The sequence below is a fragment of the Pristiophorus japonicus genome, chromosome 12 (genome assembly GCF_044704955.1).
Source record: "Pristiophorus japonicus isolate sPriJap1 chromosome 12, sPriJap1.hap1, whole genome shotgun sequence".
NCBI lineage: Eukaryota > Metazoa > Chordata > Chondrichthyes > Pristiophoridae > Pristiophorus > Pristiophorus japonicus.
Window position 1 is genome coordinate 96093866 of NC_091988.1, and position 12114 is coordinate 96105979.

General features: G+C 48.8%; 1 protein-coding gene across 1 annotated transcript in view; it reads right to left on the reverse strand.

Annotated features, from left to right (window-relative positions):
- Positions 1-755: 755 nt before the first annotated feature.
- The window catches only part of amt (aminomethyltransferase), a 38546-nt gene continuing 27187 nt past the window's right edge, over positions 756-12114 (reverse strand). Inside the window, exons 7-9 of the mRNA XM_070895770.1 lie at positions 4878-5058; positions 3660-3815; positions 756-2842 (exon numbers count right to left, since the gene is read on the reverse strand). Of these exons, the coding sequence (XP_070751871.1) occupies positions 2664-2842; positions 3660-3815; positions 4878-5058 (516 nt within the window). The 3' untranslated portion in view covers positions 756-2663. The remainder of the gene's footprint in view (positions 2843-3659; positions 3816-4877; positions 5059-12114) is intronic.

The following is a 12114-nucleotide window of genomic DNA, read 5'->3' on the forward strand; positions in this document are numbered from 1 at the left end:
TTTTGGTCTCCTAATCTGAGGAAGGACATTCTTGCTATTGAGGGAGTGCAGCGAAGGTTCACCAGACTGATTCCCGGGATGGCAGGACTGACATATGAAGAAAGACTGGATCGGCTTATACTCACTGGAATTTAGAAGAATGAGAGTACATCTCATAGAAACATATAAAATTCTGACGGGATTGGACAGGTTAGATGCAGGAAGAATGTTCCCGATGTGACCAGGGGTCACAGTTTAAGGATACGGGGTAAGCCATTTAGGACCGAGATGAGGAGAAACTTCTTCACTCAGAGAATTGTGAACCTGTGGAATTCTCTACCACAGAAAGTTGTTGAGGCCAGTTCATTAGATATATTCAAAAGGGAGTTAGATGTGGCCCTTACGACTAAAGGGATCAAGGGGTATGGAGAGAAAGCAGGAATGGGGTACTGAGGTTGCATGATCAGCCACGATCATATTGAACGGTGGTGCAGGCTCGAAGGGCTGAATGGCCTACTCCTGTACCTATTTTCTATGTTAAGTTTGGGTTTTAAAAGCCTCGAGATCGAAGGGGGGAAGGAGACCGAGGGATTTGAAGAGAAGGAGACCGAGGGAAGAGAGGGGATTTGGAGAGAAGGAGATGGAGGGAAGAGAGGAGTTTTGAGGTTCTGGGAAAAATTGAGGTAGAGTCAGAAACAAGGCTGATTTTCAAAGATGCAGGGTGGGACAGTATAAGGTAATCTTCTCACACTTTAACCCAGTCCCTCTCCCCTCAATACTTGTTGATGTATTTTATTATTCCAGAGATACAATTCATGATAAAAGTATACAAAAATCAACATTTACTCACGGAGGCATTGCCTCTTCTACAGAGGTCAGGCTAGCCCCATCGACTGTCTGTAAACACAAGGCACTATCCATATCAAAATTACTGCACTGGCTGCACGTGTCAAAGTGACCATCGCCTCACATATCAATTCACTCACCAGTTAAATTAGTATTCGTGTCATTATTCCGATATTGCAGCACTCATTCAGCAGCATTGGCAGTCCGCTATTGGTAGCTGGCGTAGTATCTTAATTATCCCCCTCCGACATTAGTAACCATGCCGTGTTCCTTTACAGCTGCAGTCCCCATGATTAGTCCACAAAGGCTACTTTCCAGAAACTTGACTGTAGCAAGACAATCGGCCCCGCCCCCACAGGACACAACTGGTTCCAGTGGTTTGTGACAGACTGCTGTTTATTACAAATACAGGACACGCAGACCAAAGGTCACATCACCGTCACTGTCAAACACCACTGAAAAGCAGCTGCTGCAGGGGATGGCATGATCCCAACAGAAGTGGGGCCTGCTGCCTCACAGACCCATGGTTTGTGCCGAGTCCGTTGTTCGCAGCAGAGCTGTTATTGTGTCCTGGGCTGGTGGAAAAGAGAGAAAGAGAGAGAGAAAGAGAGAGAACGAGAAACTAGAACACACAACTGGCAAAGGGGTGCACTGCTGCCGGCTCTGCATCAACCCCTGCGGCAAAATGACGCTGCCGTGGCCAAATAGCCAGTGAACTTTCACCCTCCGGCCTCGTGCATTGACCAGCCAGGTGGGCGAGGTGCTGGTTCCCGTACAGTAGCAAGAGGTCAGCACCCACAGGAGCACCGGGTGGAGGAAAAATGACTTGCATTTATATAGCGCCTTTCATGACCACCGGACATCTCAAAGCGCTTTACAGCCAATGAATTACTCTTTGGAGTGTGGTCACTGTTGTAATGTGGGAAACACGGCAGCCACTTTGCGCACAGCAAGCTCCCACAAACAGCAATGTGATAATGACCAAATATTCTGTTTTTTTGTTATATTGATTGAGGAATAAATATTGGCCAGAACACCAGGGATAACTCTCCTGCTCTTCTTCGAAATAGTGCCATAGGATCTTTTACATCCACCTGAGAGAGCAGATGGGGCTTCAGTTTAACGTCTCATCCGAAAGACGGCGACTCCAACAGTGCAGCACTCCCCTAGCACTGCACGGGAGTGTCAGCCAAGATTTTTGTGCTCAAGTCCCTGGAGTGAGACTCGAACCCACAACCTTCCGACTCAGAGGCGAGTGTGCTACCCACTGACCCACAGCTGACACTAAGTTGAAGAGGGGAGAAAAACCCAGCCCAGAAATGAAAGTAACGCCGAACAATCCCACCAAGGACATGAACCCTTTGTGCATTGCCAGCTCCGTTTTTATTCTGGAAACCACCAAATGATATCGTTAGCTGTGGGACACACAGGACTCTGCTGCAACAGCCCAGCAGCTGAGCTGCTCACTAGGTTGGTGGCGGGTTTATTTGTCACTGGGCACAGCTCCACCACGACGAGTGTGACGGATAATGATCCGTGAGTCAGGAGCAGCATTTGTGGAATGTCCGCCTGGCCTGGTTCTCCAGTTCAGCTGCGGCACTGATTAACAGCACTCCCACAATGCTCTTTTTCATCAAATGGAATTTCTTCCATTCCTCTGCAAACACTCACTACACCTTACACACCAGCCTTTGTAAACCAATCAAAGGCCGATACTACCCAATCAAAGGCCGATACTACATCAAACAAATCACCCATAATTGTGTAAAACATGAAATTAAGTCTGGCTATCTTCCTCAAAGCATTCATTTCTTGCTCTCATTCAGAAAAGGAGGCAGTCACTTCACAATATAGTATTTAGTCGGTACAAAAGGCATCTTGGCAACGACTGCATCCACAATCTTCTTCCTAACTTCCACCTTTATTGGCGTGCCTGGCTTGCTGTACTCCGTATCCACGTATCCCATGGCAACGTTCCGTTTCAGGCAGGGGGAGGGGCAGCCACTGGTCACCTCCCCTGTGTGTCAATGGAAAACAGGGTTAAGAAGTTAGCACAAATCCTATAGACTTACTCATTAATTTCATTAGCAGGTATTTTATGTACAAGGTATACTATTATCCCTAGCTCCTCCGCACCCCTCCCCCCCCACACCACCCTGCCAAAACTTGACTGTCCATACCCCACGTCCCCTCCCGCATCCTGCAGAGGAGCAGGCTTCCGCTGGGCCACACGCTACCCATCAATGAGCTGCAGGGAAGGGGGCTGTACACATGCTACGAGCCCAACCCACCCAGCAATCAATGGGTCATTTTCAGAAAAGGGAAAAAAAAACCTTTTTAACATCTCATCCCAAAGAAGTGTAGCACTCCCTCAGCACTGCACTGGAGTATCAGCCTGGATTGTGCGCTCAAGTCTCTAGACTTCAACCTTCTGACTCAGAGGTGGGAGTGCTACCCATTGAGCCACAGCTGACGAGACATGAGCCATGAGGAGCTTCCAGCTCTCTCCTTGCCCCGCAACAGCCAGCTGGAGGCTGGTTCCCCAACTCCGTGCAGGGAGGGTGCACGATATGAAGGTTAAGCATAGAGCACAGAAGGAGGCCATTCACCCCATCGTGCCTGTGCCAACTCTTTGGTCGAGCTATCCAGTTAGTCCCACTCCCTCCATGCTCTTTCCCTGTGGCTCTGAAAAGTTTTCCCTTCCAAGTATTTATCCAATTCCCTTTTGAAAAAGTTACTATTAAATCCGCTTTCGGGCAATTCGTTCCAGATTCTCTACAATCGCCGCCACAGGACGCCCGTACATCTCCCAGGATGCCATTATTGGAACTTACCGATGATTTTTCCGTCGGGGTTTAAAATAGGCGTGTGCTGCCTGACCGGGGGCCCGGCCGACGTCAGACCCACTCGCTTCCGGCTTGTCTTCTCTTTGATCTGCCTCAAGACGATGGCGGCTCCAGGGAAATCTGCAGCAGCTCGTCGGCGCTTTCCTGCAGAGAGAAAGGGGGCAGGGGAGGGAGGGAAGGAGGGAGAGAGAGAAAAGGGGCAGGAGAGGGAGGGAAGGAGGGAGAGAGAGAAAAGGGGCAGGGGAGGGAGGGACCCCAGGATTAGAAACGCTTCCCAGGCACGGTGACCGGCAATACCATCTCACTCGTTAACTGATGGAATCAACAATATAAAACCCCTTCGCCAATCATCGGGTGGGTAAAATACACACACCAGCCGCTGTGGGAGGTAAAGGCACCCAGAAACACAGCACAGCAGCAGCTGTGGGCCATTCTAGACTACAAGAGGCAGCTGTGACATACAGTCCCGAATGGCACGTTGCTTCCCAGATACCCGGTCAAAGGCCTATCAGAGAGGAGCAGAGGGAAAAACTTCTGGGTAGAGAAGGACAAAGACAGGTTTTTTTTGTGGGAAATAATAACAGGAAATGGATTAGGTGCAGGTGTTGCAAAGTGAGTTAGGTGCGAGGTTGAAGAGTAATTCCAGGGTTACTCTGCACATCATTCACCAGGATAGTTAGGGACAAGCAGACTACACACTTAATCTGTGGCTGCACGTCTGCTTTAAAATGGAGGGATCCAAGTGCTTCGAGCATTGGGACCAGTTCTGGGGCAAGGGGAAACTGTATCGATTGGACATGCTTCATCTAAACTAAACCAATATCTCATGAAGAGGAGGAATAGGACTGTAGGAGGATTTTAACCAACAAAACAGATGTGGGAACAAATTGAAACTCAAATCAAAATAGGGTTGTTGGGGGAGGAGGGAGAAGTTGGGGAACTGGAGTGAAAAGTTGTTTAGAAGTTAGGCAAGTGGGCGAAAGTTGGAAAATCAGTCATTGTGTCTTTCTAACAAGGCCAGGAGGCACTAGACACATGGAAAAGATGTAGTAGCAATGAGAGAGGGGACCTGGCTGTAGTGTGGGCCAGAATGGGAGCGAAATATACTAACTCAAAGCACCAAGCAGCCAGGGCTGGTTTCTGACCCTCTAGATATGAAGGTAGGTCATCACATCCTATATAGACACACAGGGAAGGGTGGAGTACCTATGGTCCATAAAAGGGCCGCTTCCACTGGAGTGGTGGTCTCATCAATGTCACTTCCATACAGACAAAGCCCAGCCTCCAGGCGTAAGCTATCCCTCGAGCCGAGGCCGGCGAGTCTCACCTCACCGTTCTTCAACAGCGACTCCGCCAGCTCAACAGTGCGGCCAATGGGGACTGAGATCTAACATTTATAGAGAAAATATTAGAAACATGGAAATTTACAGCGCAGAAGGAAGCCATTTCGGCCCATCATGTCCATGCCGGCCGACAAAGAGCTGCAAGGCCCTTGGTCAACAGCCCTAAAGGTTACATATAAACCTATGAACAATGAACAACGACGGAAAGGTAAAGAACACCCAGCCCAACCCGTCTGCCTCACACAACTGCGACACCCCTTATACTGAAACATTCCACACTCCACCCCAACTGGAGCCATGTGATCTCCTGGGAGAGGCAAAAACCTGAAGGCACGGCCACCGATGGTTGAGCAGTTATAATCAGGGATGCTCAAGAGGGCAGAACTTGAGAAGCGCAGACATTTTGGCGGAGTTGAGAGGCGGAAAGAGATTACAGAGATAGGGAGGGGCAAGGCCATGGAGTGATTTGCAAACAAGGATGAGAATTTTCAAATCGAGGCGTTGCTCCAACTCTACACGACAGAGTATGGTGGGTATTGGTCGCTGGGCAGGATATATGACAGCGATTCTGGCTGGGATGAGAAGTAGAAAAGCCAGTGTGCAGAGGATGCTGGGGTTTAAGATATGCTGTTGGAGTAACGATGGTTCTTGAGGAGGGAGAGAAGAGTTCTGCGGGAAGCAGGAATATATCAGTCACCGAGAGACAAGTTGATGATGCCCAGCACAGAGATGAGGAAGGGAAGTTAGACGGTGCATGTGCTGGGACAGGAGCGGATGAAGGGAGTGGGTCAGAGGTTGCATGAGAGGAGTTGAATGAAAACTGGAGTGGGGAGGGAATTGAAGGAAGCCAGGAGTGTGAGGACATGAGGAGGAAGAGTCGGGTCACACGGAGCAGATGGAGCCGAGTGCACGGCCTCGACTTTGAGCATAAAGAAAGCCCCGAGCTCCCTGCCTTTAGTGCGAGGGAGTGGGTGGTGTTTGGAGGAGGACGCAGGGAATGGGTGCTGTTTGGTGGAGGGCGGAGGGGACAGTCTGTAAGGCGATATTCCTGCTCTTCCTCCAACTTCTTAATTTTACCCTGTGCCCCGGGTATTGAAATCCTGGATCAATTCTGTCAATTCACAAGAAGGTGGTGTGTGGTGAGCGGCCTTCTTGAACCGTGCAGTCCGTGTGGCGAAGGTGCTCCCACAGTGCTGTTAGGGAGGGAGTTCCACTATTTTGACCCAGCGACGATGAAGGAATGGCCGATATATTTCCAAGTAAGGATGGTGTGCGACTTGGAGGGGAACCTGGAAGTAATGCCAATGGCGGAGGGAGTGAATGTTGAAGGTGGTGGATGGGGTGCCAATAAAGCGGGCTGCTTTGTCCTGGATGGTGTTGAGCTTCTTGAGTGTTGTTGGAGCTGCACTCATCCAGGCAAGTGAAGATTATTCCATCACACTCCTGACGTGGCTTATAGATGGTGGAAAGGCTTTGGAGAGTCAGGAGGTGAATACCCAGACTCTGACCTGCTCTTGCTGCCACAGTATTTACGTGGCTGTTTTAATTAAGATTCTGGTCAATGGTGACCCAAGGATGATGGTGGGGGATTCAGTCTGGAGCCAAGTGGTCCTAGCAGAACCCAAATTGAGTGTTGGTGAGCAGGTTATTGGTGAGTAAGTGCCGCTTGATAGCACTGCCGACAATACCTTCCATCACTTTGCTTATGATTGAAAGTAGACTGATGGGGTGCTAATTGGCCAGATTGGATTTTTAAAAGCCAGCATTTATTGCCCATCCCTAATTGTCCTTGAACAACTGAGTGGCTTGGTGGACCATTTCAGAGGGCAGTTAAGAGTCAACCACATTGCTGTAGGTCTGGAATCACATATAGGCCAGACCGGGAAAGATTGACAGATTTCCTTCCCTAACAGATATTAGTGAACCAGATGGGTTTTTATGACAATCTGATACTTGACTTTTTTTAAATTCCAGATTTATTTAATTGAATTTTAAATTCCCCAGCTGCCATGGTGGGATTTGAACTTATGTCCCCGGATCATTAGTCCAGGCCTCTGGATTAATAGTCCAGTAATATAAGCACTACTTTTTGTGGACAGGATATACCTGGGCAGTTTTCCACATTGTCAGGTAGACGCCAGTGTTGTAGCTGTACTGGAACAGCTTGGCTGGAGGAGCGGCTAATTCTGGAGCACGACAGCCGGGATGTTGTCGGGGTCCATAGCCTTTGCTGTATCCAGTGCGCTCAGCTATTTCTTGATATCACGTAGAGTAAATCGAATTGGCTGAAGGACTGGCTTCTGTGATGGTGGGAGCCTCAGGAGGGGGCCAATATGGATCATCCACTTGGTACTTCTGGCTGAAGATGGTTGTAAATGCTTCAGCCTTGTCTTTTGCACTCACATGCTGAGGTCCCCCATCACCGAGGATAGGAATATTCATGGAGTCTCCTCCTCCCGTTAGTTGTTTAATTGTCCATTCATGACTGGATGTGGCAGGACTGCAGAGCTTTAATCTGATCCCTTGATTGTGGAATTGTTTAGCTCTGTCTATAGCATGCTGCTTCCGCTGTTTAGCATGCATGTAGTCCTGTGTTGCAGCTTCCGCAGGTTGGCACCTCATTTTTAGGTATGCCTGGTGCTGCTCCTGGCATGCTCTTCTACACTCCTCCTTGAACCAGGGTTGGGTCCCTGGCTTGATGTTAATGGTAGAATGAAGGATAGATTATGATGGAATATAATTCTGCTGCTGTTGATGGCTCACAGTGCCTCATGAATGCCCAGTTTTGAGCTGCTAGATCTGTTCTGAATCTATCCCATTTCACACAGTAGTAGTGCCACACAACACGATAGTGTCCTCAGTGTGAAGACAGGACTTCGTCTCCACAATGTGCGGTGGTCACTGCTACCAATGCTGACATAGACAGATGAATCTGCAACAGGTAGATTGGGAGGACAAGGTCAAGTAGGTTTTTCCCTCCTGTTGGTTCTCTCACCACCTGCTGCAGGCCCAGTCTGGCCACTCTTGGTGATGGACATTGAAGTCCCCCACCCAGTGTACATTCTGTGCCCTTGCTACCCTCAGTGGTATTCAACATGGACGAGTACTGATTCATCAGCTGAGGGAGGGCGGTAGGTGGTAATCAGCAGGAGGTTTCTTTGCCCATGCTTGACCTGAAGTCATGAGACTTCATGGAGACCGCAGTCAATGTTGAGGACTCCCAGGCCACTCCCGACTGTATAACACTGTGCTGCCACCTCTGGTGGGTCTGTTCTGCCGGTGGGACAGGACATACCCAGGGATGGTGATGGAGGAGTCTGGCTGAAAGGTATGAGTTTGACTGTGTCAGACTGTTGCTTGACTAGTCTGTGGAACAGCTCTCCCAATTTTGGCACAAGTCTCCAGATGTTAGTGAGGAGGACTTTGCCGGGTCGGCTGGGCTGGGTATGCCTTTGTCGTGTCTGATGCCAGTGCCGAGGTCGATGCTTATTATTCATAGCAGTTTGTTACAACTGAGTGGCTTGCTAGGCCATTTCAGGGGACAGTTAAGAGTCAATCACATTGCTGTAGGTCTGGAGTCACAGATAGGCCCAGACCGGATAAGGACGGCAGGTTTCCTTCCTGAAAGGACATCAGTGAACCGGATGGGTTTTTACGACAATCAGATAGTTTCATGGCCACCATTACTGATACTACACTTGTTATTCCAGGTTTATTTAAGTAACTGAATTTAAATTCCCCAGCTGCCACTACTATCATTCCCGCGGTACTGGACATAAGTAGTGATCGTGCCTGGGTTCTGCCCCTCCCGTGGTATTAAAGCTCCCACACTGCTCCACCACCAGAGCGCAGCATTGCTGATTGGAGCCACACCGGCCGATATCACAGAGTGGCAGGTCAGCAGGCTGGCCCCTCGGCACCAGTCAGCTACCGGGGAAAGGTGCGTCACTCTCCTAACGGCCACAGACATAGACCGAAGAACGGCAGCTACCTGTAACCACAGCCAAGGGAGACTTTAGCAATGGGGGGGCAGAGGTAAAAAATTAAGTTGATTCCTCAATTTGATAGAGGTGTTCAAAATCATGTGAGTAAATAAGGAGAAACTGTTTTATAGTGGCAGAAGGACACAGACTTAAGGCAATTGGCAAAAGAACCAGAGGCAACGAGAAAAAAAGTTAAACAGCGCGTTGTGATTGGGAAGTGTGTTGGAAGCAGATTAAACAACATTTGAAAGGGAACTGCATCAATACATTCTCTGATTCACACATAAGAAGCGCTCTACCACCATCTAGTGGAGCTGATCTAGAGGGAGCAATGTGCAGCAGCCCGGCTTGGAAATCGGAGCGGTCTCGGCTTGCAAGACCATCAGCACCTGCCAATGCAGGGAGCAGCGCGTGCTGCTGCAGGAGGACGACAGCTGAGAAGAGGGCGACTGCATTTGACGTCACCCAAATGCAGGTCGGTGATTGGAGTGAGGGCAGGTATAGCTGGAGCGGCGAGGTCGGGGCGAGGGATATGATTGGGGCCCAGACGAGGCGAGGGCCCAGGTGCAGCACGGGCCAGCCCACACTGCGATATGTGCGCAGTAGATCCGTGCAGCAGAGCTGGTCTCGAGGGGGCAGGGAGAGACGGGGGGGGGGGGGGGGGGAGAGATAGGGAGAGACCCCTGATTTCTCGGAAGGCTCGGTGCGTGTGTGACAAGTGACATTATTGGACTGGGCGCATTCCGGAAGCCATAACATTCATAGGGGACTTCAACTATTCTAATATAGACTGGCATAATAATAGTGTAAAGGGCAGAGAAGGGGAAGAATTTTTGAAGTGTGTTCAGGAGAACTTTATATCCGGCCCAACGAGGAAGGAGACATTGCTGGATCTGGTTCTGGGGAATGAGGTAAGCCAAGTGGAACAAATGTCAGTCGGTGTACATTTAGGCAACAGTAGGCACAGTATCATAAGGTTTAGGTTAGCTATGGAAAAAGACAGGGAGCAATCCAGAGTAAAATACTTATACTTATACTTAAAATGCTTATACTGGAGGAAGGCACATTTTAATGGGATGAGAACGGATCTGGCCCGGGTAAATTGGAATCCAAGATTGGCAGGCAGTTCGGGTTCAGTTGAGGTACATTCCCACTCGGGGGAAAGGTAGGGCAACTGAAGTCAGAGCTCCCTGGATGTCAAAAGAGATACAGAGTAAGATGAAACAAAACACATAAGAACATAAGAAATAGGAACAGGAGTCGGCCCCTCGAGCCTGCTCCGCCATTTAATACGATTATGGCTGATCTGATCATGGACTCAGCTCCACTTCCCTGTCCACTCCCAATAACCTCTTATCGTTTAAGAAACTGTCTATTTCTGTCTTAAATTTATTCAATGTCCCAGCTTCCACAGCTCTCTGAGGCAGCGAATTCCACAGATTTACAACACTCAGAAGAAATTTCTCCTCATCTCAGTTTTAAATGGGCAGACCCTTTTTCTAAGATCATGTCCTCGAGTTCTAGTGTCCCCAATCAGTGGAAACATCTTCTCTGCAGCCACCTTGTCAAGATCCCTCATAATCTTATACGTTTCGATAAGATCACCTCTCATTCTTCTGAATTCCAATGAGTAGAGGCCCAAACTACTCAACCTTTCCTCATAAATCAACCCCCTCATCTCCGGAATCAACCAAGTGAACCTTCTCTCAACTGCCTCCAAAGCAAGTATATCCTTTCGGAAATATGGAAACCAAAACTGCACGTAGTATTCCAGGTTTGGTCTCACCAATACCTTGTATAGCTGTAGCAAGACTTCCCTGCTTTTATACTCCATCCCCTTTGCAATAAAGGCCAAGATACCATTGGCCTTCCTGATCACTTGCTGTACCTGCATACTAACCTTTTGTGTTTCATGCACAAGTACCCCCAGGTCCCGCTGTACTCCGGCACTTTGCAATCTTTCTCCATTTAAATAATAACTTGATCTTTGATTTTTTTCTGCCAAAGTGCATGACCTCACACTTTCCAACATTATACTCTATCTGCCAAATTTTTGCCCACTCACTGAGCCTGCCTATGTCCTTTTGCAGATTTTCTGTGTCCTCCTCACACATTGCTTTTCAGTAACACAGAACACAGAAACTTACACCGCAGAAGGAGGTCATTTCGGCCCATTGTGTCCGCTCCCACCGACAAAGAGTCGCATGGCCCTTCATCAGCAGCCCTAAAGGTTACATACAAACCCATGAACAATAACGGAAAGGCAAAGAGCACCCAGCCCAACCAGTCTGTCCCATACCACTGCAACACCCCTTATCCTAAAAACATCTACACTCCACCCCAACTGGAGTCATGTGATCTCCAAGGAGAGGCAAAAACCAGATAAAAACACAGGCCAATTTAGGGAGAAAAAATCTTGGAAAATTCCTCTCCGACCCATCCAAGCAATCAAAACTTGTCCAGCAGATCACCCTGGCTGTATTCTATTCCCTGAAGTGCTTACCATTAAATCTGCGCCGACCAACAAAAGGTCATCCAGTCTAATCCCAATGACCAGCTCTAGGTCTGTAACCCTGCAGGTTACGACACTTTAAATGCCCATCCAACCATCTCTTAAAAGTGGCGAGGGTTTCTGCATCCACCACTCTTCCAAGCAGCGAGTTCCAGTTCCCCACTGTGTAAAGAAGCCCCCCCTCAAAACCTTCCACCAACCGCCTTAAAACTATGCCCCCTCGTAATAGCCCCCTCCAACAATGGAAATAGACCCTTACTATCCACTATGTCCAGGCCCCTCAATATTTTGTACACCTCGATGAGGTCTCCTCTCAACCTCCTCTGTTCCAATGAGAACAAACCCAGCCTATCCAATCTGTCCTCATAATTAAGTTTCTCCATTCCAGGCAGCATCCTAGTAAATCTTCTCTGCACCCTCTCTAGTGCAATCACGTCCTTCCTATAATACGGCGACCAGAACTGCACGCAGTACTCCAGCTGTGGCCTAACCAAAGTATTATACAATTTCAGCATAACCTCCCTGCTCTTATGCCTTGGCCAATAAAGGCAAGCATTCCATATGCCTTCTTAACCACCTTATCCACCTGGTCTGCTACTTTCAGG